Source organism: Vespula pensylvanica, chromosome 5 (assembly GCF_014466175.1).
Source record: "Vespula pensylvanica isolate Volc-1 chromosome 5, ASM1446617v1, whole genome shotgun sequence".
NCBI lineage: Eukaryota > Metazoa > Arthropoda > Insecta > Hymenoptera > Vespidae > Vespula > Vespula pensylvanica.
The window spans coordinates 6,710,952-6,738,117 of NC_057689.1; the positions used below are offsets into that span (position 1 = coordinate 6,710,952).

At 36.5% G+C, this 27,166-nt stretch overlaps 1 protein-coding gene across 31 annotated transcripts in view; it reads left to right on the top strand.

The window, feature by feature from the left end:
• Nucleotides 1–27,166, top strand: part of LOC122629485 (Down syndrome cell adhesion molecule-like protein Dscam2) — a 156,138-nt gene that overhangs the window by 102,345 nt on the left and 26,627 nt on the right. For all 31 annotated transcript variants that reach the window (XR_006327277.1, XM_043812942.1, XM_043812947.1 and 28 more), the window contains 2 exons: nucleotides 13,414–13,609; nucleotides 20,729–20,871. Coding sequence is in view for 30 of the 31 variants with exons in the window: in XM_043812942.1 (XP_043668877.1) it covers nucleotides 13,414–13,609; nucleotides 20,729–20,871 (339 nt within the window). In the remaining variant the exon portion in view is untranslated. The remainder of the gene's footprint in view (nucleotides 1–13,413; nucleotides 13,610–20,728; nucleotides 20,872–27,166) is intronic.

Below are 27,166 nucleotides of genomic sequence, written 5' to 3' on the forward strand. Positions count from 1 at the left end.
CGCGTTGCCAGAAATTTGAATTCTTAACAGGAGAATATGAGTTACCTGGAGGTGACACGTTTCGGCGTGCCACCTCTTCGCGCATCTTGTGATCCTAATACAAAGCTCGGTTTGCGGGAAAAATTCTCGCTTTGCCAGAAATTTAACAGGAGGTAATAACTTACCTAGATATGGCATGATTCGAGGTTATCATTCTGTTAGATGTGGGAAGGGTACGTAGATTGATAAAGAACGCATAATTTTGTTTATTTTTATTTATTTATCTTCGAATGTATTTTTTTTACATTTTTTTACATTTTATATACATTTGTTCTTTATAATATTACATTACAAAGGGTTATGTTTGTATATAACTATTTTACATAAATCGTTTGTTACAATGTAAATTTTGTTCCGTTCCTAGCATTTATTATTTTAAATTATAGTACAGAATTCTTTGATGTCAATATTCTCCAAAATTGGTTACATTAATTTTGTTTACATATTATTTTTGCTACCTATTTTATTCTATTTTCAGAAAGGATCACTTTTCCTTTTCCGCAATCGCGCATTTGATTACAAAATTAAAAATTGTAATAGCTTATTTGGTAAATGAATTCATTTACCAAATTTTGCTATTTATACATTTATACCTATATTAGTATTTACCTCTAATAATTGATAGTCGCTCTTTTACATATTGTTCTACAAATAATATATGTTTAAAGCCTTATAATAACAGACGACTTATTGTAGTCTTCCACTGCTTTATATCTTTTCTCCAATCCTGCGAGGATTTGATTTATCTACCAGTCAGGTTATCGTAGAAAGTCCTTAATCCACTTAAGCGAGGGCTCGTTAATCTTCCTTCCAAATGTAAGAGAGTAATATAAAGTGTAATGCGTATCGACGATTTTTATCCAAAAAAATAGGTTCCTCCAGGAAGGGGAAGAATTCTTATTACACTCTATGGGGATTCAATGAAATATATAATCTTCTCTCTGTAAGCTCCCGATAATAGTCCTTGAAAAATAATACGCTCTCTTATCCATACTTTGGTATCTCCCGTTACAGTTATCTCTCCATGTTTTTTCCTGAAACAAAAATAAATAGTTTTATTCGTTAATGCATAAACTATTATCTTCAAGTTATATAACAGTCATATTCACACGTCAGATATAATAATATAAAAGGTGTCACATGGTGCTGCATACAGATGAAATAACTCTCAACAATGCTGACACATTCGTATTTCATGTGTGGAGTATAGAAGTAGAAGTGTGCTAACGTGTTCACCGAACGAAGTTCGAAAAGTTCTCGGTGAAAACGGTCAATGTCTAGTCGGCGGACAGCAAAAGGACCACGTAATAAACGTATGTTCGAATGAAAGGAATCGGTTCTTTACATATATATATATATATATATATATATATATATATATATGTCTGTATGTATGTATGTATAAAACTCGAATGGAAACGGTTGAATTAATTTCGTAAATTTTCTAATTTCTCCTCGAATCGCCTTCAACTATTCTGATAACGTTAAGGGAACATAGGGAGAAAAAGAAGGAGAAAGAGACAGAAAGGGAAGGAGGTAAAGAGAATGAAATAGAAAGAATTAGATCTGTTCTTCCAATTTCGTTCGGAAGAACATTCAGTTTGTTGAATTTTCAATTGACAAAGGCACATTTAAATAAACTAGAAAGGAAAGGATAATGAAATCAAGTAAAGTGGAGTCGCACGAATAGGAACGAAATTATTGAAAGAACGAAAAACGAAAGAAATTCTTCGAGCTCGAGCTTTTTCATACACATACAATAATAATAGTAGTTACCTAACTGCGACGAGACCAGAACCAGAGTAATCTCGTCAAATTACGCATAGTCTTTAATTTCCGGCTACTTCCCTTCGACATTTTCGATGAAACTGACAGAATAACGTGAGATCGTAACGACGACATCGAATATTGACGTATATGTATATATGTTGATGATAGATACAACAAATTGTGTTGAAAATACGAAGATCTCCATTGTTTAAATAAAAAGATCTAAACGATTAATTATTAGTCACCTATCTCTTACACGAAAAATTTTTTATTAAAAAATTGATAGATGTATTAATGTTGAAACATACTCTCACTATAGTTATATATACTGTGTGTATGTACGTGTATATATATATATATATATATATATATATATATATATAAAAGATATATATACCTACGTGCGGTTTCGTCGGCGATCGATAAAGAAAAAAAGAAAAGAAAAAAAGAAGAAGCAGTTATCGCGCAAATTTGGAATGATTCCAATCCGCGTGCCGACGACAACGATAATGACAACGACGAGCTCGAGGACGAAGAAGACTCGTTGTACTAAAAGTTGCGATAGAGGTAAAGACAAAGATAAGAGAAGGGGACGGTGGAAATACTTTTCGCTTATTGGACAATTTCTGACGGACGTATTGTCGATAGTAGAGGTGGTACGCGAGACGAAACAATTGGATCGAACCGACTAAGATGGATCGAGTATCGACAGCCGAATCAATTGTCTCGTTCGTCCTTCAAAATGGCGGACTTTACAGACGTCTCATCCATGTTCTTTTCCCCTAATACCTTTTTTTCTTTAGTTAAAAAGTCTCGTGCAAAAATAAAATACGAATCGACCATAATGAGAGAGAAAGAGAGAGAGAGAGAGAGAGAGAGAATGAGAAAATAAAAGAGAGAGAAAGAAAGGAGAGACTTGCAGATATGTGCTATAGGAAAAATAGACAAAAAAAGAAAACAAAATAAAAGAAACGAAGATACTCAAGAGTAAAGAAAAATCTTGGAAAGTTGCAACAAGAAGAAGGGAAAAATCTTATTCCATTTCTTTCGAAATGAAATTACTAAGCGCGGCTAGTACATAGTAGTAGATAAGTAAGTACGTACAATACTATTTCTAAGCGCTATCGTACGTGCGACTGGAAAGTGGCTGACTTCTCAAACGGCAAGCTTTTAAATTCCATTTTCATCCTGACATGGATGGGAAGAGGCTAAAACTACGAACTCTGGCTATCTTTTCTATCGAGCAACGTGAAATGAGAGAGAAATAGAGAGAGAGAGAGAGAGAGAGAGAGAGAGAGAGAGAGAGAGAGAGAGAGAGAGAGAAAGAGTGAAAGAGATAGATATATAGACAGAACGAGATAGAACTAGGTAAAAAGAAAAGGTAAAACGAGCCCTTTACACGAACGAAGCTCGTGCGTGTCCCTCGTAAATCGACGTCGATTTTTCGAACACGTAATCCGGGATAGTCTCGTTGAATTACGCAATCTCTAATTTCCGGTACAGCCGTCGCTCCCAACTAGGCATTGGAAGAGAAGAGATAGATAGAGATAGATGGATAAAAAGAGAGAGGGAGGAAGAGAGGAAGAAAAAAGAAAAGAGAGAGAGAGAAAGAAATAAAGGAAGATAGAGATGGAGATAAACGGAAGGACTAAAAGAGAAAAAGAGAAAACGATTGGGTGGATGTGACGAGGCGCGGCGAAATTGCAACTGTCGGATCTCACGTTATACGTGCTCACCAGCAACACACGTATATACGCATACATACATGTATATATATATATATATCCAAAGAGAGAGGGGGAGACAGAGAGAGAGAGAGAGAGAGAGAGAGAGAGAGAGAGAGAGAGATGCACACGCATGTACGAATGTAGACGTACTAGCTATTCCAGGACATCTCACCGTTCGTGTCCGGATAAGGCTGTCCTCCTTCCGGATCGATCGACGGATTTTGGTGTTGAGAGGGATAGAGATAGAAATAGAGAGAGAGAGAGAGAGAGAGGGAGAGGGAGATAGATAGAGTCGGTCGTCGTCCTTACGTGTGTACCACGGATCGATCCTCTTTGGTTAAGCTTCACTAAGGACACGTATTTCCACAACGAATTCCTACTCGCGACTAAAGTGCAACTATTCGCTAGAAGGAACCATCTTTACTGGCCGCAAAAGTCCATCCACTCGTTTCTCGTTCAACTCATGTTACTTCCTCTCTTCCTCTCTCTCTTTCTTTCTCTCTTTCTCTCTTCGTCCGTCTGTCTTTGTCTCGAGCACTTCCGGTCGAAGAGTAGAAACGTCGTTGGAAGAAGGACGCTCGTTTAGAGCTTCAATCCTAGAATGTTCTCGGTCTATCCTTTTACTTCCTTCTCAATGAAGCTAGTTTTGAATTGAAAGTTCCTTCGGCTGCTTGGCCCGTTCGTTCGTACGTTCGTTCGTTCGTTCGTTCGTTCGTTCGTTCGTTCGATCGATCGATCGATCGAGATTAAGAATTAATTCCGAGAACAATTATTTTAATAAGATTATATCGAGATTTCAACGAAATGAAATTGTTTAAATTAAATAAAACAACGATGTTAGGATTAATTTAATTTAACAATACTCATGGATACGCAAAAGGATTATTCTTCATTTTCTTTTCTCCTTTTTTTTTATAGATCACTTTTAATGATTGTATTCACGATATCAACTGGGAGTTACGAACTCGTTATGCTAGAGGATTGCTTATAGCCATGCCTATTATATTAAATTCAAACGTACATGAAACCTATATATACATATACATACATATATGTAAATATATATAACAAAGAGAGTAAGAGAGAAAAGAGAAAGAGAGAGAGAGAGAGAGAGAGAGAGAGAGAGAGAGAGAGAGAGAGAGAGATAATGCTAAACCTTCGCATGAATATCCGTTGGCTATCGATCTCGCTTGGATCACGATTTGGTTCACTGACTCGTTAAAATCGAGAAACGCACTGAAACAATCCGATGACTTTAATTAAGCGTACACGAATCAAAAGAATGCTTTTGCAATACTAGTTATTTCTACGTGGTAACAGTGACGGCGAAAATATTTCAAGAGATTACGGATGAAATTTTTATGAAAATTTCTTTCATTATTAAACTTTCAATGGAAATAGAACCAAACGAAGCGACGAGAAGGAAAAAACAAAAAAAGAATAAAACAATAAAATAATCTGAAAATTCAATAAATGTTAAATTCTTTGACCAGATGCTAGATCCATTCAAATGTTCTTCGATCGAAATTAGTTCTATTATCTTTATTTTTCTTTGTTGAAAATACTTTTTTTCTCTATTTTTTTTTCTTTTTCTTTTTTTTTCCGTTACAACGAATACCACGTTTCTTTGATAACACGCGTTCATGAAAGTGCCGAAGCTCGTCCATGAATTTTATTAAAATAGACGAATAGCTGGACGCACAGCTATCCAATCTCGACGGATCGATATTTGACAGAGATATGTACATTTGAACGTATCTGACACTCCGTCCTGTTACTACTACTATTACTATCACTACTACTACTATTACTATCGTATCTACATTATACCACGTGCTCTTCCTTCGAATATAATGGAATGCTCCTGAAAATCTGTGCTTTGCGAAACCATCAGCAGGATACACGGCCAGGACGCATATAGATCTTCGATGCAACGGTCCTTCATAAGTACACACTGCGATATACTTACCAGAAATCTCATTGGAAGAATTGCAAACCTCGAAATCCATTAGCGAACATCTTTCTTCAAGGATTTCACAACAAAAGAAACTGACGAGCTACTTCTTCTCTTCATCCGTTTGATTTATTTCATTCGGTGACGTTTGCGTCCAACCCTGATCATTATAGATCGATGACATCACATCGCTCATTAGTTCCAAACTAATAACGTATTGAGTTCGATGCTGCTCAACTCGCTCGTCATCAACTCTAAAAGTTGATTCTACAACATTCGCGTTTAGTTACGTCCAACTATTTACATTCATCTTCATTTTGTACAATCGAAGCTCTCATATTAATATAAAGGATAGAAAAAAAACAACATAGAACATAATAACTGATGTTATCGATACAAATGATCACACAATATATCAACTCTATCATATAAATCAAATATAAAGATTACCGTAAAAAAGAAAAACAAAGAAAAAACTAATAATGAAACAAATACAGAGTATGAAAGAACGTTCGGGTTGACAAGTCGTTTAGAATCATTATCCTCATATCTTTCTATTATAACTAAGGAAACTAATTCTTGTTGACACGAACAGTTTCGATTACACGTCGCTTCGAAGACGACACTCTTCTTAATTAAAAAGGATCAATCGAAGTACGAAAAGCTTCGAAAGAAATTTCTTTCTTATCCGTCCTTTTCTCTTTCTCTCCCTCTCTCTTTCTCTCTTACACACGCTCTCTCTTTCTTTCTGTCTTTCTCTCTGTCTTTCTCTCTTCTTTCAAAAGGAAGGATCGTTCTCTGCCCTGATCGAAAAGGAGAATGAATACGCATGGAGATGCGGCGTCACAAAGAGGAGACAGAATATTGGAATTCGTATAAAAAGAATTTCACTTACTTCCCGTTCCTTTACTTCCTCCTCCTCTCTTCTCTCTTCTTATCAAACATCGTCGTCGTCGTCGTCGTCGTCGTCGTATCGATCGCGATATCTCTTTCACTGTTATTTCACTCTTCTTTTTCTCTCTTCTCCTCTTATCCTTCCTTTGTCCTTCTTACTTCTTCTCGATTCAGCGATAGACTTTTTAATTGAGAGAATAAGAGCGTCGATGTCTCGTTTCCTGGCTCACATTTCTTTCTTTCTTTCTCTCTTTCTCTTTTTCTTTCTTTTTTTTATTTGTTCCTTATTTTATTTTATTATTATTCTTGTTGGTACCAACGACCTCGACCATTACAAATACAACCAAACTATTCATTCCTCTTCCCTCGTTTTCCACTTATCGTTGGAAGCTTGTTAACAGTAACGTCTAAAGCTCGTAATCCAGGCCGCAACGTGGAATTCCAATTTCTCAGCGAAGGCGAGACCAAGTACGCACCTCCCCTATCCCTTAACGAGTGATGCATATTTCAACCATCCTCTACTCTCACACCGTGCTTCAATATATATATCTATCTCCCTCTCTCTCTCTCTCTCCCCCTCTCTTTCTCTCTCCTTCTCTCGCGGTCTATCCTTAACCACAAACTGATGATCGATAATAGGAAGAAAATGGAGTTACGTGATATTCTCTATCTTTAATCGTCTACATATTTATATATTAATTATATTCAACACACACATATATCACAATCATTTTTAATTTTATTATACTATTAATTATATTTGTTCGTTAAACGAAATGTCTCCTTTTTTGTCGTCATTATCAAATTTTCTTTGCCATTTATTTTGCTACGTTTATAGGACTTTGCCCTGGTACAATAGTTTCCCTATCTATCTTCTGCCCCTTTCACTCTCTCTCTCTTTCTCTCTCTATCTCTATCTGGCTCTGTCTAAATGTATCTCTCCTATCTTTCTTCACACAATTGTCTTTCTCGTTTCGTTACACGCGCTACATTCGAAACCATTTCAACCGCGTCAAATCGTATTTTAAACCGCGACTCTGAGCAGGACGAGTCGGACTAAATAATTCATCCGATGAATTATTTCCATCCCCGCGGTAGGTACAGATATATCTCAACGGTGAACTAACGAATATCGATCCGGCCAATCGTCTTGCATTTCTAAAAGCGTAAGCTTATCCTCTTAATGTTCGTAAAACAGAATCGTTTCGGATCTACGATTGCTGTGATAAGCTTTCATTTTGAATTCCACCAAGAATTGTACACACTTTTTCTGTTCATTTTTTCTTGAACAAAAAAGAAATCATTCGATGTAATACACATGAAATTTCATTCATTAGTAAAGTATTAAAATCAGAACAAATTTAAATAAAGAGAATATAAAAAGAAAGAAAGAAAAAAGAATGACAAATGAAAAAAAGAAAAGAAAACAAAAAGAAGAGAACGAGAACGATTAGATTAATCTAAAAAAACGATTTCAAAATTTCTTCCTAATCCTTACCAACAACTATACCGTTGTGACCTGATAAAAGCTTTTTGTCGGTGCTTCCGTTAACGAAAGCAGCAAATTACCGAATAATCGTATACCATTTGGACTTTAATTTCATGCAAATCTGGATAGATAAGGGCCAGAGAAAGGAAAGGGGAAAGAAACGGAGAAAAGATTGCTACCCGCTGTTAACCCCAAACGACCAGATCGATCTAACGTATAAAAGAGATCTCAAAGAGATTCGTGTTCCATCTAATCTTTCCACCTATAGCCTTAACCTTCTCTATCCTACTCTGCCTTCTCTCTCCAGCTATTCTATCGAATTCTATCCAATCGTCGGAGAAGCACTCAGGGTTTAGCAATTATACTATTGGTTACTCGAATTCACAGCTAATGATTAGTTCAAGTTGTATAGATATAAAGAAGGAAAAAAAGAAAAAAAGAAATCAAAGAAAGAGTATACAGTGAATCGAAAGAAAATTTGCCACGTAAGAGAGAAAGAAAGAGGAATAGAGATAGAGATAAAGATAGAGATAGAGATAAAAATAGAGATAGAGAGATAGAAAGAAAAGGAGATAGAAGATTTACGAAATTACTTTTCATAAATCGCTGGCGAGAAGCCTTTTCTCGGCTCTTACTCGCGTAGAAAATGCAAAGCACAGCACTTTCTCTTTCTCTCTCTCTCTCTCTCTCTCTCTCTTTCTCTTTCTCTCCACCTTTCTTTATGTATCTATCCCTCTCCTTCTCCTTCTCTCTTTCTCTTTCTCTCTTTCTTTCTTTCACACGAGATTCGCGTAGACAGCCGTGAAAACGTTTTTGCTAGCAGCGCACGTTGTCGTTAAGGTAATGGCCGAAGACAGGAATACTGGGCCTTCGTTCTCCTCTTCGAGTTTGATGGAGAAGGGAAGGGTAGGAGACTAGAGGGTTGTACCTGCTTTGCGAACATTTCGATTCGACTCGAGCAGCGAGACTGTTAAAGCTTAACAAAAAAAGAGGGAGGAAAAAGAAAAAAAAAAGAAGAGCCAGCAAGTTTCCACATTCAATGGTTGCGGCGACGTATGAAAAATTCTTAAATCAAAGCATTTCCTATGAAAATATGAAGATGAAATTTTTAACGTTCGGATGATTAAGAAAATATTAAAAATACGAAGCTTGAACGTGCAAGGAATGAGCGTCGTATGAAATTTAGCAAATGCATGTCGAATAAATTACAGTGGAAAAAAAATAAAATAAAATAAATATAGGAATAAAAACTCGATAAATCAATATTTCAAGTTATATGAGAAAAGAGAAAAGGAAATACGACAACAAAAATAAAATGAAATTAAACGAATCGTTGTTAATTTACTCATTGAGTTTTCTAATTTTATAGCTTAACATATCGTTCGATTTTCTGAAGTACCTATGCTTTACTTTTCAACACATTTAAAAAAGACCCTTGACCGAACTAATTTTCTCCAATTCTCCACATGAACGAAACGTTCTTAAATCAATATTTGTCGAAGCATGAAAAATAAAAAAGAAAAAAAAGAAAAAAGTACAATAGTTTCGTCAAACGTACGTATGATTATAGATATCCCTCGATCGTCCTCGACGTCTTTCTTCTTACAACAATGATGATAGTAATAATAACAAAAAGAACCGACCGAGTTAATTGAGAAACTTAAAGATATATTATCCTCTTATATAAACCTTTAATCGATATACTCGAACGTTCAAAAAAGAAACATACTTTCCTTTGTATTTTTTATCTTCTATCCTTCCTCTTCTTCCATCAACACGTTCACGTATCCTTGGATCTTCATCAGAATCCTCGAAAATCTAATTTCTCTTTTATCGATCTAACCTTTTGTTAATAGACAAACAAAGAGAGAGAGAGAGAGAGAGAGAGAGAAAGAGAAAGAGAGAGAGAGAGAAAGAGAGAAACTAAAATCGATTAAGAATTAACGATTACAACGTGTACGAGTAATACGTGAAGCTTCGCGATAATCAATAATAGTCATTTAACGAGTAGATATTGACGAAGAAAATAATAGATGAGAGGATCTCGAAAAGGAACGTTACGCTTCGATGACCGATCTGTTACTGACTCGAATACGTAAACACTCACTAGTACTAACTACGTGTCGATTTACACGGTGACCCACGTACGATGTTACTATCTATTTTCCTATGAACTACGTGTTTACCAATACCTACTTTATCGTTTAACGAACATGATCGGAATTATTTATACGTAATCGAACGAAAAAATTGTATTTGTAATGCTTTTGCTCGTTATACAATTCTTTAATACTAAATGTTATACAATTTTTTGATATTAAATGTTATACAATCTTTTAATATTAAATGTTATACAATCTTTTAATATTAAATGTTATACAATTTTTTTAATTAAAAAATTTTTAAAGTTTTTATTTCGAGTGCTTTAACATTTTGTTATAATGAGAGTGGACGGATAGATGATTGATGAGCAAATGAATGAAATGAGAGACAGAGACACGTCAGAGGGAGAGAGAGAGAGAAAGAGAGAGAGAGAGTTCTCGCTTTCTCGCGCATTTAATCTTCCGTGGGGGCATTCCGTCAAATCGATGTGAAATTTGGGTCGAATTCGGCTTAGCGGAATTGATTTCCTCCGGTTTCTCGGTTATGAACAATGTGTACGGCCAGGACGGTGTTTAGATCGGATTTACGAAGCGGGTCGCTTCGCTCCCTTGCGCTTGTTGAAAGACCGACTCGAATTGAGCAGCGAGTCGACCGAATTAAACCGACACTACCCCTTCCTCTTCGTTGTTATCTACATCCCTTGCTTGTAACACTACCCGTCGTCATTCACTATCACGACCAATACTAATACCAATACCAACACTAACATCAATACCGCAGCTTTTCGATAGTCTTTTCTTCTCTTAAACCCATGGGAAACGAAAGATGATATCTTTTAATTTTTCGTAGAAAATTATCACCGGGAATATAAATACATACGTTCGTATTTACACGCTACAAAAATTTGGGCCGATAAACTCGAATATACGAATGTTTTACTTAAGAAAATGATCTAGATTACTTCGTATGGAGAGATTGATTCTTTTAATGAATTTATTTTTTTAAGAACATTATAATTTTATTTGATTCGTATTTGATTTGTCATCTATGTTCTTTCTCTCTCTCTCTCTCTCTCTCTCTCTCTCTCTCTCTTCCTCTCTCTCTTTCTTTCTATCTCCGCGAGATTAGTTACAAGACTGCCTAAATGATAAGAGAACCCGCTTAGCCACCACTACGTGATCCTGGTAACCTTTTGTTAAACTCCTTCTTTGCAAGGACAATAGAATCACGTGTTATGCCTGCATCACGCTTCGAACGCGTATCATTTATTTATTTTTTCATTCTTTTTTATGCGCGATAATCTAAAATCTATATTTATCGGTTACATCGTTATTTTCCATATTTCCTCATTCAATTTTTTATATTATCATTACTTTGCTAGATCTCGAATCATAAAAGTTTATTCGAAATATAATTATCTCATTATCAATTTTTCTTATGTTATCGGTATTTCGAATTATTTCAAACAATAAAGACGAGATTTTCAAAACTCTGTTTCCCTTCATCGTAACCGAACGAGAACAGCGTATTTTACTGATCGTAGAATTTCAAAGGGACGACGGGGGGAGTGGAAGGGAGGGAGGGAGGGAAGGAATGGGGTAGAGTTAAGCGTGTAAAAGCTATCGCCGTCCATTGTGTTTAGCCGTAGCAGTAACAAAGTCGAAAGTATAGATCGACGCGTCGCGTAAAATCGTGCGACGTTTTTCGAGGTCTCCCAGGCTTTCCCCCTTTTTTTCCATTGCCGCTAAAGCAATGGAAAAGCGAGGGAGAACCGAAAAAAGAGACGAAAAGAGAGATAGAGATAGATACAGAAAGAAAGAAAGAAAGAGAAAAAAAGAGAGAGAAAGAGAACAGGATAGGAATGACTGGGTGGGGTGTGAGGATACTCTCTCGCAAAGCTTTAACATAAATTTTAATGGAAACTGAAATCTACGTCGAACCTACCGGGAAATATATCTCGGCGTGCACGCGTCCGTGAAATTTAAATCCGTGATTTTAAGCGGGTTACGAATGAAATATTCCCTACTTTTTTCTCTCTTTCTTTACTTTTTTTATTTTTTTCTTACTCGTTTATAGTTTCGAAAATTTTTCTTTTCCCGCGAAAACTAAGAGAGAGAGAGAGAGAGAAAGGATGGAGGAAAGAAAGAAAGGGAGAGGAGAGAGAGAGAGACGTCGAAAGCTTTCGTTGCATTTTCTTCTTTTTTTTTATTTTTTCTTCTTATGCTCGATCTCTCTCTCTCTCTCTCTCTCTCTCTCTCTCTCTCTCTCTCTCTCTCTTTCTCTCTATGTAAACGAAAAGATTCTCAGGGAAAAATTTTGCGAACGGTTCTAAACGATCTCGTTAAGTAAAGGCGCGCGACGTGCGAATGACCCCGGGCGAGAAAGACCCTTGACCTCTCGCAGCGAAGCACTCACCCTCTGCCAACACGCTCGTACTTCGTCGTCCTGTTATACTTGCTTCGTAAGCTTAGTATGCGAATTGTCAGTATGTATGTCATGTTTCTGAAAAAAGTCACAACGATGAAAACGAAGAGGGATAGGAGAAAGAGGAAGAAGAGAGAGAGAGAGAGAGAGAGAGAGAGGGTGGAGGAAAAGAAAAAGAGAAAGAAAAACGCTCGACGTAACTCGGACGAGAGTGCCGTGGGAGAAAGTAACTTTACATTTGCGATACGAAACACGCCGCGCTTACGTCCTGTACCCTCGAGTTTCTTCTTTTTGACAAGAAGAAAAAAGAAGAAGAAGAAAGAGAAAAAGAAAGAAAAGCAAAAGAAAAGAACAGAAACGAGAGGAAACAAAAAATAAAGTTGGCATCGTTAAAACGTATGCACATGTTCGTCCATATGTATATGTATAATATGTATGTATATATATACTCTTCTTTCTTTCTTTCTTTCTTTCTTTCTTTCTTGTATTTTTTGCGAGCGAATCGAAGATAAAGAAATAACAAAGAAAATGAGGGATGGAATAAAAGCATTCGTCGGTCTGGTTGTTCTTATCTCCTGAAAAAAGAAGAGTAAAGAAGAGAGACACAAAGAGAGATAGATAGATAGATAGATAGATAGATAGATAGATAGAGAAAGAGAAAGAGAGTGAGTTCATTTTTACGTTTTTATGTGAAAAAGTGGGAAGAAAATAGAAAGAATCGAAGTTTGTATTTACGGTAGCTTCGAGAGTCTTGGCACTTTCCATTCGTCACGCGATTCCATCTCCTCCACGATCGAAGTTCGCCAGAAAGACCAATCCCACCTTCGCCCTTTTTCTTCGCTTTTTTTTTCCTTTTTCTACTTTTTCTTCTTCTTCTTTTTCTTCTTTTTTGTCCCTTTTCCTTTTTTTTGTGTTTGACTTAGAACTTCAACCCTTGGTCCAGCGAACACCGCGATCGATCGACTTCGACTTCGAATTCGACTTCTATCGATTCTTTTTATTTTTATTTGCAGCCTCGTGGAGCAACCTCGGAGTTGTCGTCCTCGGTCAGCAAGGTCCGGAATTCGTTCTCGAGCCACCAAGCACTTTAGTTTTCTCCAACACAACCGGCTCTCAATTGAGTTGCTCCGCGCATGGGAGTCCAACGCCACACGTCACGTGGATAACTAGTCCGGATCAAAGATCGGTCTCGGCGGTTCCCGGACTACGGTAAGTTTCTCCTATCTTTGATTTCAACTCTTGTTTTTCCTAACTATAAAGAAAAGAAAAGAAAAGAAGAGAGAGAGAGAGAGAGAGAGAGACTTTCGAAAAAGGTTTGGAAACTTTTACATGTCTGCTTCGAACAGATTTTATCAAGAGTGACTTCAAAGAATTTACTTTGATTTACGATAGGCTACTTTCATGATAAAAAACTCGCTTGACTTTGGGTACGAAAATAGAAAAAAAATAGACAGACAGAAAGAGAGAATGAGAATGAGAGAGAGAGAGAGAGAGAGAGAGAGAGAGAGAGAGAGAGAGAGAGAAGAAACAGTTACTTTCAATTTCTCATTTGCATTCGTTACAGTAATGGAAAGTTCTAATTTTCCCATACGATGCGATAAAATAAAACTGATTTTTTTCGATGATTAAATCTATTATTTTCTGTTTGTAATATTATCTTGCTTTTTTTCTATCTTTCTTCTCTCTGATTTTTTTCTTCTTCTTTTTTTTAATTTTATTTCTCACTCTAAACTCCCCACAAATTGAAGACATCACATTGCGGGCTGAAAATGAATTTGAATTATTGGTCGAAACTGACACGGGCATAAAATCGTATCGCAATCAAGTTAACGAGCTTTTGTCAAAATAAAAATCATAAATAAACGGAGGAAAATGAAAATTCTCGGAGATTCGGCTATAATCTTCGACTCTGCGCATCGTGTATTTCGAATTTCCTGAAAGCAACATCCCCGGGTAATCCTTTCGGATATTTCCGAGTCCAGCTAGCTCGCTCACTCGCTCGTTCATTCGCTCGAGGGTCCCATAAAACGGCGGTTTTTCGTCTAAAAATTCGATTCGGAATTTACAGGGGCGCTCGCCGCAACCGGTCCGCTCTAAGCGGATCAGAGTACCAAACGGATTTGAAACTTCAGCGGCGGCCTAAATTGCTCGAGCTTCCTGTCCGGAGCAAACGATCGATCCTTCTAGCTCTTTCTCTCTCACTCTCTCTCTCTCTCTCTCTCTCTCTCTCTCTTTCTCTCACTCTCAAATATTTCTCTGTGACCCGTTTATTTTATTTTTCATTTTCCTATTACTATACAATTCATTATCCCATTTATCGTATTTCTCTTTACGAAACTACATATAAGCTACTATATATAAGCTAAAATACATAAATCCAACAGATTTATAAACGGATGGATAAACAATCGCACAAAATTTCAATTATATTTTACCATCACAAATAATATCTATTATATTATTTAAAATCGTTTGTCTTGTAAAATAAAGTTTTATATATATATATATCGTTTTTTTTTTTTTTGGTAATCTTTTGTCTTTCCCTTTTTTCTTTTTTTCTTTTTCCTTAATAATTATCAAGTAACTACATCGTTCATTATTATTAAAATAAACGTACGACAACGAGAATCGTTGTAGAAATTCTGGAAATATATAGAAACGAATCTAGAAATCGTTCTCGAAGTTAGATACACGAAGAACGTTCAGCTTTCGTTTTAGTAAGCCAGTCGGATAAGTAATTGGATACGATATCTCGAGCGAAATGAACCGCGAGAGGGAAGACTCCTTGCCGGAAATTCGACGGCGTAATGTCCGGCAATAGCAACGACCGCACTCGAGGAAACTATTTCCTCCCGTTAATCGAAACGTTCCTCGGAGCTAGTATGCTTCTCGATCTTCTATCTCTATTTTTCATGATCTCCGTCTGTCTCCTTCCTTCTCTTTACCGAAGATCTTTTAATAGGATGTATCGATATAAAAGAAAAAAGAAAAGAGGAGAAAGAAATATATATATAATTCGATCGTGAAAAGTAAAGTAATCCATTAATCCGTTAAAGCGTAAATGATATATTAATTAATCACAACAATTTTACTTCTCATGATAAAAAAGAGAACAAATATAATAAATCTTGATTCTTCATTTTACGATTCATTAAAAGTTCTCTATCACTATCCTTCCCATATTATTCTCACACGAGATAAATTTCATAAATCCAAGTTCACCGATTGAAAATCTCATCAGTCAAAAGGTTAAGGTCGTACTATGCGATTACTATACGCGTTAGAATTTTCTTAAACATTTTTCAAAATTATCAAAATTGTTCATCGATGTTTTCAAAAAATACAAAGCTTTTATTTTACTCGACATTCATATGGAACGATAAAGCAAATTAAGAAAAGAGGAAGGGCAAATAAAAAAGGAGAATGATAAAGAAGAAAAATATATAGATGAATGGATAGATGGATGGATGAATGGATAGACGGATGGATGGTTGTATGTAGAAAGATATGCGTTAACGAAGTAGAAAATGAAGTGAGAAAGAGAAAAGAAAAGAGAGAGAGAGAGAGAGATAAAGAGAGAAAATTAAAGAGGACGGATAAAGAGCGGGAAGGAAAAGCAGGCCGATTCTCTCTCCTAATGGTGCTTATCCAGCAACTCGACGTAATTTTACTCGAGTACACGAGAGAAGTGAGAACTTCCGATTTTTATGAACCTTTTGTGGTCCCTGGAGTAGCCAAGGGATTGAGAGAAGAGAGAGAAAGAGAGTCGGGTACTTTTTCAAAGTTAAACCTTCGAGAGATGAAATAACCCTCGATAGACTTCCCACGAGCACGGTATTGATGCGTTGTACCAAAGAGATCCTCGAATTAAAACAAAAAGAAAAAAAAAAGTAAAGGGAAAAAAGGAACATGCGAGAGCATGCGCGCGCGCACGCGAAAGAAAAAGAGAAAGAGAGAGAGAGAGAGAGAAAGAGATGATGAAGTGTTCGCGCGAAATTGAAAAGTCCTTCTCGTTCGAGCCATTCGAGCCACTGATTTAACCGTGTTTTTGTCTCCCTTTTTTTCCAAGAGAGATATCGATCGCAATCGAATGACTACGCATGGAGGGATCAAAAAAAGAAATAGGAAAAAATAGAAAAAAATAGTACTCTCGAAAGATAGCAGGAAACACGAAGCTGGATGGAAAACGTATCCAGCTGAACGAAAACGAGTCGTTCAATTTTGATGAACTTTCAAGGAAGCGTGTCCTCCTAGCGTCGATCATGAATCTTTCTATGGATTCTATATATCGCTAGACTTCGTATTCGTTGATCGTAAAATACTATTCGCGATATCTTCGTCTATAAACGAAACGTATTTGAAATTTTTCATTGGTTGGAAAATTCAAACGTTTTAATCTTTTTCTTTTAACTAAATATATTTATATCCCTTTCTCTCTCTCTCCCTCTCTCTTTCGTTTTCTGCTTATCGACAAAACATACCAAATTTTCGTTTTGAAAAGAAAGAAATGAAACAGGAAGAAGAAGCAAAAGTGGAAATCTCGAGCGTCCGACGTCAATGGACACGAGAGGACGCCACGGTCCTCTCCAATTCGATTTCAACATCCAATCCCATCTCGTCGGATGGAAATCTCCTCGTCGTCCTGGCTGCTTTGAACGTCGTTTTCTTTTTATTCTCTTCCACTATTCGTCTCTCTCTCTCTTTCTCTATCTATCCATCTATCTATCTATCCTCTTCCTTTTTTATTTTTACTTTTATCCTATTCAGCTTCATCCGGCCGTCGCCTTTCACGGATCTTACTCGAACGTTTAATTTCATCGTCGTAAAGCAGAAAGGCCAAGAGAGAAAAGAAGACATGAAGATGAAGCTGGCTGAAGAAAAGAAAGAGAAAGAAAAAGCGAAAGAGAGAAAGAGAAAGAGAGAAGGAAATGTAAGACTGCTTTCTCTTTTCTCTGTCGTCGTCTTCGTCGTCTTCGTCGTCGTCGTCGTCGTCGTCGTCATGCAAGAACATTCACAGCGGTTCTTTCGCACCGCCTACGAAACGAATCACGTTTCTCCGTTTTGCCTCAGTGACATCAACACCACTACCACTATCACTATAACCCCACCTTCTAGCACCACCGTTACCACTGCTAACCGGCATCCACGCTTGTCGTTTTACTTTATTACTGGGAAGCACTAACACTAGGCAAAATACTATAGTATTATGCATCTCATAACTGCATTCACCTGCGCGCGCGACTCTCGTCGAGATTCGCGACGCAGGAAACGCTTGTCGGCTTACTCCATCCTTCTCTGTCCCTCTCTTTCTCTCTATCTATCTTTCTCTTTTCCTTTTATTTCATTTCATTTTTATTTTTATCTTTTTCATTTCCTTTCCTACCTTCTCTCTTTCCTTTCTTTTCACGCTGTTACATTCGTTCGCTCGCCTCTATCCCTAAAAATTGTATCGAACAAAAACTGGAAAATAACAGAGAAAGAAAGAATATATATATATATATATATATATATATATATATATATGTACGCACACGCATATAAAAACACACATATATCAACTTTACGACCACGTATTTCCTCTTATTCTCTCCTTACGCAACGAGAATTCGTATTTCTATAAATGCCAACGAATTAAAGCATCCACTCGACTCGTGATAATGTAACGAGCTTTTACGACCGACCGAGTTTTTCCTCCCCTTTTCCTCCCCTCCTTTTTCACGTAATTTTCCCAACGTAATCCTCGTTGATTTGATAGATCGTTCGCGATTCGTTCTCGCACATTTAACCGTTTGTTTCTTTATACCGTTCGCAGAGGAATAAAACGTATGTACTTACGTATCTATGTATGTATGTATATATCTATATATCTATATATGTTGACGTGCGAGCACTACACTTTTAATCCACGTCGTCGTCGGATTTGTTTAAACGTCGAGAATGTAAATAAGCGGCCGACCACTGCAGTCGTGTCACGATGCAACGGAAGGATATCGTGTTTGGTCGAGAAGAACGAGAAGATCGAGGACAAAGGATTAGAGGATGATGGATTTGCGAAAGAGAGAAGAGAGAAAGAGAAAAAGATAGAGAAAGAGAAAGAGAATGATCACGATTACAAATTCCTTTTTCACAACTTGTCCACGAGGGAAAGTTTCTCAGAGGAGAATTCATTTTTTTTCTTTTCATTTTATTACGAACAAATTTTACCTTGCTTCTTTGCTCTTTATCCTTCTATACCTTTTCTCTCTCTCTCTCTCTCTCTCTCTCGCTCTCGCTTTCGCTCTGTCTCTCTGTCTCTCTGTCTTTATCTCTTGTATTTGTAGCCCCGAGGGGTTGGATATTTCTTCGTTATGGCTCGTATAATGTTTAATAAGAGAAACGGGCGGTCCGATCGAGTACTTACGCGAGCATGCTTCACTGTGCAGTTGTTTGCTGTAACTTCAAAGCAAATCTCTCTTTCTCTTTTTCTCTTTCTCTTTCTCTCTTTCTATTTATCTATCTATCTATTTCTATCTATCTATCCTTCGTTTATAACACGCGTAAGCTCGTATCAGCTTTATGAATTTGTTCTACTCGACTTACCAGAACATTGCTATAAAATGATGTATCCAATTTCTTACAATGAGTAATATGAATGATCAATCGATTTCTCCAATCGAAAAATTATTATGTCAACGAAACTATTGTGAAATGTTTTCTTTTCTTTTTTTTTTTTTAACTATCGTTTGAAAAATAATTACTTAGAAAATTTCAAATAAGACATACCCTATATACCTAAGTATGTATCTTATTTAAGTATACAAAGGCTAAGTGAAACATTCGCGAACAGGGTCTTTGTCTGAAGCTGAAATTAGACGGCTCAGACGATGGAAAATAAAGTGAATTTTGCTGCTAGAAATTGTTCGTAAGGTTGCTCGTTCCTTCCTTCCGCACGAAAATCTCTGATAACGATAAGAAAATTGTTGAGTCTCTCGCTCTCTCTCTCTCTCTCTCTCTCTCTCTCTCTCTATCTCTCTCTTCCTTTTTACGCGTTATTTCTCATAAATTAAGAAACAACAAGATAATGTGAAATAATAAATTAATGAAAATACGAACTTTGTTTCTCGAGATTGATAAAATTTTGTCGAATTTTAGCAGTCTGACCACACCATTGATTACTTCCCTTAAAATTCATCATCAATTCGTTGGATATGAATTAATGATTAATCTTGTGATTAAAAAAGTGAACAAAAATATATAACATATATTTACAAGCTTACACGCGAGCATACAATGACATAAATTTTTCCAGAAAATCCTATAATACATACATATTAAATTTATTTTCCTTATCTAATATAGGTATACCTAAATTGATAGAACGTGTTTGCCTGAATCATGGTAAATGCGATCGATGCGTCGACCGTGGTCGAACGAATAAACGAACGAACGATACAACGTATCAACGAAGAATCGCGCTAGAGAACGTGTAGAGAATGCTTTCCGTTTGACGTGAGCCCGTTACGCAAACAAACCCTGCAATACCTGCATCAACGCCACTGCCACCATCGGCCCACGCACTCACTGTGCTTGAAAACTTCGGAAGCTAGCCCTTTTTTTTTCTTTTTCCTTTTTTCTTTTTTTCTATTTTTTTCGATATCCTGGCTCCGATCGCATCGACGCTTCTGCAAACAACGAGTCCTCGCCTACTTCGATATGCATAGTTTACTTTGTCTCTTCTTTTTTTTTTTTCATTTCTTTTTTTGTTCTTCTTTCCATTTGTTGATACACGAAATGGAGATCACTCTTATCTATCTTTTTTGTTTGTTTGTGCTTTTTTTTATTATTATTTCGTTTTCTTCTACGTCGTTACAGAATATTCTTCTCCGTTTAACTTCTCCTATTTCAATTGTTAATCCGATTCATCTTAGAAAAATCTATGAAACGCAAAGAATCAATACCGTTGATTTTCGTATTACTTAACGTTTCATGTTAATTAGTATAAGTTCGATGCTAGTATTGGAAATATTGACAAGTTTAAATAATGCAAATAACTGGATAATAGTGTGAAATAGAAAGTTTACTGATCGCCGAGTAAATGATTATTATTAATAATTTTTATTACTACTAGTAGTAGAACAATGGAAAGACTGTATGGCGGAAAATGAAAAAGTTTATGTGACGGTCAAAGATGTTAACACGTTTGATTGAAAGGTAGTAAAAAATTTCGTTTCTTTTCTTTTCTCTTTTCTTTTTTCTTTTCTTTTTTTTTTTTCTTTTGTTTTAGATCACTAGGTCAACTAGCTTTAAAAACGTCATTGCGACTATCTCGGACATTCTTTATTGTTTCAGGCAACTGTTGGGAAACGGGACACTTTATTTTCCGCCGTTTCTAGCGCAGGACTTTCGTGCAGAAGTTCACAACGCGAGATACAGATGTCGAGCGACCAGCTCCGTTGGGACGATACTATCTCGCGAGGTCACTCTACGTGCAGGTAAGCCATCTCCAAGATTTATTCGCTTTTACAAAAATTATTCCATTTCCGAGAATAGATGATTTCTGAATTAATAATGATCTTGACGAAAGAATATCGAATATAAAATATAGAAGCAAAAGTAAATCACCGATATAATTCAAAATTAAAATGATAAACCTCACCTATATATATATATATGTGTGTTATATTTCTACGTTGACCTAATCAGAGAAACAAATGAGAACGTCGCAAATAAAATACGATTTAAAAGGACAGGAACTTATTCTACTTACTTTGCTAACTTAATAAATCGTATAATATAAAGTGATATCTTAATAAAAGAAAGACAAAATAAACGATTCATTTATTCTTTAATTATAAGAAATTTGTTAAGGTACTTCGCGAAGGATATTGATACATTTTCACCGATTAAAAAAAAAACAGAAAAGAAGGGGGAGAGAGAGAGAGAGAGAGAGAGAGAGAGAGAGAGAGAGAGAGAGAGAGAAAAGAAAAAAAGAAAAAGAGAAAAAGAAAAAAAGAAAAGATTAAAAGATCCTTTTTCAAAATTTAAAAGAAAATTTAAAATGCCTTCCTGTCCATTGATTCCGTCGAACGTTGTATCGATGAAAGCCACTTACGTACATATGTAGAGATATTTCTAGTACCGGCACGTGATACAAGAGGAAAAAGAAACGCAATATACCTTCGCAATGCTTGGAAATATTGCTTCAAGATTTTCACATATTTACTTTATCGAGAAAGCTCTTGACCAGAAGCTCACAGTTGAGAACATAGCTCTTCCTACAACGGTAATAACCATCTACTGGCTCTGATTCCAGAGAGAGAGAGAGAGAGAGAGAGAGAGAGAGAGAGAGAGAGAGAGAGAGGGAGGGTAAACATTACGTGTTCAAATAACACGCAGCGTGCAACTATAATATTCCTATATTCGCCCGCGGCACTCAATGAAAATTGCCATCTCGTGAACACCTGGTTAAATGTGCTGTTTACGTTTTATCGAAAAGTCGATCGAACGTTAACACAATGTTTCCTAACGAAAATCTCGCTATCTGATCGTAAAAGATTTTGATTAACTATTTTGTTGTTTGCGAGGACGATTGAAGAGGAATGAATGGAGAGGGAGCCGAAGGATTCTCCTTTAATTATCTAACGCGATCAATCGTTAATTTTTTCGTTAATATTCAAAGAATAATAAAAAAAATAATATATTTGAAAAAATAATATAATGAAATTTGTATCGAAGAATCAATATCACTTGACATCATTTTAATTCGAGGCGAATCTAATACCGACGTAATGCGATATACATAATCTTTGTATCGTATTAACGTAAACGAAAAGGATCGTTGTATATCTGCTATGTATACCTTTATTCTTTTATTCTTTATTCAATAGATCGTTCACTAAGTGCATATGTATGTACATATGTATAAAGGTACTTAGATACAAACGTACGTACGTAACGTAAGTGGAAATAGTCTAATGAAACTATCGTTCGTATCGTTTCTCTCAAAGGAATAATGATCGGATATACAATAATCGTTATCGTTCTGGCAACGTGAGTGATTCGTAAAGATCCTGAATGGAGTTTTAAAGAAGGAAGGTCAATTACCAAAGAGAGATGTAACAAGAGTAACGAATACGTATTACGTCGTAGTAATAATAGCTAGTCCTGAAGTTTCTGAAGATCCCATTATGCTCGATAGAGGGTAACCAACCCATAGGATAACTATCGCGTGGCTATTGGCATCGGCAAATCGCATTTTCTCTAGTTGCGAGACTAGTCGCTATCCAAGTAAATACCAAAGGGGGAAACGGTTGAAAACCGTTAAATTGTATCGAAGGAAGTTCGATTCGAGTAGGTGGACGCAAAGAAGAGGTCTGAGAGGCAAGTGGGTGAGGGTGGGGTGAAGAGGGTGTACTGAAGTTATTCCAAGCTGTCTGGAAAGAACGCGACGGAACATCGGGACAAAACTTTGTCTGGTCGAGTTAACGTGAGCCGCCATTTAAAAGGGCTGATTTTAAGCCGACTGCTATTACTGACCACGAGATAAACCACTGCGTCTATCCTGAAAACGTTTTATCCTGCTTTTATAAGCACACTTGGTATTAGAAAGGTTGGAGGAGAAGACGATAGCGGGGTGAAAAGGGGTGCGCCTAGAAGTAAGGAAGATCAATGCCTTTACATCGCGCGTTTATTCGATACCAAACACGCGCTGAACTTCCGTTGTCCGTTCCGATTGCAACGAAGAGAAAATAAAAAGAATAACGTTAGGTCGATCTTTCTTTCCTTCGTACCTTTCTTCCCTTCCGTTCCCTTCTACCTTCATTCCTTAACGAAATTTATCGCGGCTGATAGAGTATTTTCGTGGGGGAAAACTCTGACCATATGTACGGAAAAGAAAGAGAGAGGTATCACCTACTTACGTAACGTACGTACCGAGAAATTACCTCGGTTCTTTCACGTTTTTATACCTCGCTACGTTGATATTTATTTTATGGATCTTTATATATATATATATATGTATGTGGGTAGGAATGTACATTCTTATATATGCGAGGAAGAGATCGAAACAAAGAGAGGAGAGAGAAATTGAAGACACGGAATTGAAATGTGTGTATATATATGTGTGTGTGTGTGTGTTTGTTTTATTCAATCTACTATACGATATCGCTTTTTTTGGCACGCACGCACGCAATCGCGAGTAGAGCAGACGATTTTTACATTTCTTTCTTTTTTTCTTAATCCTCTAGGACTCATCCTCTCTCTCTCTCTCTCTCTCTCTCTCTCTCTCTCTCTCTCTCTCTCTCTCTCTCTCTCACATTCTCTCTTTTCCGTCTCCTATATTTTTTATAAAAAGCAAATATAATTCTACCAGAGATAAAAACGATTGAATCATGAAATAACGATTTTTATAACGACTATTATAACGAGTGGTGCTCGTGAGATTCCCACGATTCTTGAAATCTAAACGAGGAAAAGAAAGAGAAAGAAGGCATGTATTTCTTTGGCAAACTCACCACGTTTCGTATTTTACACTTCTACAAACGTTAGCTAGATTTTACGTTTACTATGACCCTTCCAATTATGTGAACAAATAGAATTCAAAGGCAATTTAAATAAAATACAAACAAGGAAAAAGAAATAAGGAAAACAAAACATTTCACGATTAAAAATAAAATTTGTTGAGCCCTTATCGGCCGAAAATTAAACGAGTAAATATTGCACCTGAAATTGAAAACCTTTGTGGTCCGTTTCGAACGTTCATGTTCTTCGTTTCCTTGCTTCTTCAAGTAGTAAAGATCGATCGATATATCTATACATTCTACGTATGTACTTTGCGCATCCCTTATTTCCCCGGTGATTTCTTTATGTACTTACAAGGATATCTTTCATGTATCCACGAACATATCCTAAAGGTAAGCTTACGCACGTTTTTCTCTCGAAACTTCGTCCATTTGAAAGATCTTCTCGCGAAATCTCTCCTTCTCTCTCTTTCTCTCTCTCTTTCTCTGTCTGTCTTTTTCTCTTTCTGTTTCTCTATCTCTTTTTCTTCCTCTCTTCCGTATTTTAAACAAGACGAATTGTCTACAATATGCTGGCTTGCATTTCTAAAATATTCCTTTTGATCAACATAATACCAAATACGAAGAGAAAAATCCGAGTTGGATAAGGATATAAGAATAAGTTCAAAAGAAAAAAAAAAAAAAAGAAAAAGAAGGAGAATCATTAGAAATTTCTTTTGCTTTATCTTTCACATTTCTTTTTACCAACAGAAACAAACGCAGAAACGAAGAATCTTTTGGAAGAAATATATATTGCGAATTCAACCGCTTCCTTTTCTTTTTCTTATCCTCCATCTATCTATCTCTCTTTCCTTCTCTCTCGCTCCCTCTATCTACCTCTTTATCTCCCTCTTTCTTTCTCTCCCTCCTTTTTTTCTTTATATTCTTCGAGAGTCTAAACTCGGTCGCGACACGCTATCGAACACGTAGAACCTAATGTTTGCCTGAGAAAAACTTAAGGGGCGAAGTTCTCCCACGAGGAAACTCGTTGGAGCCAGCCAGCTTCGTCTTCCTTTTCGTAAGTCCACGAACGGGTTCGTCGAGTTCGCTTTCCCGAAAAGTTTCCAAAGCTTGAAAAGTGTGGGCAATCGATAGATAGATAGATAGATAGATAGATAGATAGATAGATAGATAGATAGATAGGTAGGTAGACAGATAGATAGATAGATAGATAGGCAGACAGCCTATCCTAAAGCTTTGCTTTTCGGGTTCGAGTTGGTCTGAAGGTTGGAGGGAAGTACCCAGCAGTCGATGAATTCTTTACCTCTACTAGTATTCACCAATACCACTATCATCCTTCTCTCCCTCTTTCTCTCTCTCTCTCTCTCTCTCTCTCTCTCTCTCTCTCTCTCTCTCTCTAACTCTCTAACTCTACACCAACTTTACTGCTCAAGGAAGAACTTTACGACACATACTTAGATTGTTAAAATGAGAGAGGAAGAATGATCGATGTTATCAAAATGGCTGATCCACGATGATCCGAACTTTTTTCGCGAGATTGAGTCTCATCATCGATCATTATGCGTATGCAATAGAGCCTAATACTAACTAAGTGTCATCGAAATGAAGATGTATGTATTTTATACGTATGCGTATGTGTATTTGTGTATAGTAACGCGCGCGTATTTATATACCTTTAAAAAAATATCATGTTATGTAATAAAATGAAAAGAAAAGAAATACATGGAGTACTTTTTTCGATCAAAACGTTCGATCTTTAATTTCTTTTCCTTTTGATCCCTTATTTTTTTCTTTTTTTTCATTTTCCTTTTCTCTTTCGTAACTTGATCCTTTTATAACGAAGCTTCGAAACAACGAGCTTCGAAACTTTTCCGATCGGACCTATGCTTTTTTCCATGAGTTTTCTTTTTAGTTTTATTCCTTTTCTTTTATTACGTATCTATTTTGTTGTTGTTTCTTTCCATTGATTAAACGAAACCAAATGAAACGAGAAGCATTAAAATAGTAGTTTCCTTTTTTCCCTCTGGATTCCCAACTCGATCGAATACATTTCTCGGCCGTTTGTTGTTTTTTTCCTTTTCTTTTTTTTTTTTTGTTTTGTTTAATACTATCATATGAGATTCGTAATTCTCGCTAATTATCTATCTCGTTAAACGATTCTTTGTTTCTAACTTTGCCAGGATAATAATATTTCATTCGTTCTCTCTTTTTCTTTTTCTTTCTCTCTCTCAAAATATCCTCATTTCGATAGGAACGAGCTAGCACAAGTCGTAAAGTTTCTTTCGTTCCATTTCTTTACGAATATGTCAGGAAGAACGCGAGCACCTTGTTATCTAAAGTCTCGAGACACTGAAAGTCGTGAGGTTATCTCATCATTTTTATTTTTCTTTCTTCCAGAAAACTCATACACACACACATACACACACACACATATGTGTATGTGTAGAGAGAGAAATATAAAGCTAAATGATTTTCCAACAAGAAACCAATAATATAAACACATGTATAGCGTTCGTAAAATAAAAAAGAATAAATCTAATACAATCTCGAAACATAAAACATAATTGATTCTAATATTAAAAGAAATAACTTATCGATTATTAACATATTATTACAAACATATATTCAATTTTTATAACAACATACCAAAAGAGAGTTCTAAAGAAAGTCTTAAAAAGAACAACTTTTTTGAATCTTCCGAACCTCCAACGAGCTCATATAAAAAGACAGAGAAGACTAGAGAACAGAGAGAGAAAGAAAGAAAGAGAAACGTCTCGCAACCAACAAAGTTTCTCGGCTTACCTTTCCGAAAGTCTTGAAAAGGGGTAGGGCGAATCGTGGGGGTAAGGAACGGTGGTTTTCTCAAGTCTCTCAAAGTCAAGAACTCAACGCGTTCATGTGCTTCGCCTACTCCAAATGGTTTCTACTCGTGTCCACGTTAGTGCTGACGTGATGTTGACGTTACTTCTACTACTGCTACTATTACTACTGCTGCTGCTATGTCGATGGTGATGATGGTGGTGGTGGTGGTACCGCGAGGGTTAAAAACTGCAAGGCGACCAAAGCTGCTCGCTCAAGAGCAAAAGGGAACGAACCGTTCATTAAAATGTGTTCCTGCCTGCGGTAATTACGCGTTTAATTATTTAAACGAGTGACCCGGCATTCAGCAAGATTTCATCCCTCCTCTAACCTTATCCCTTCATTCCTCTCTCTCTCTCTCTCTCTCTCTCTCTCTTCTTTCCTCTTCTTTTTGATTTCTCTCTCTTTT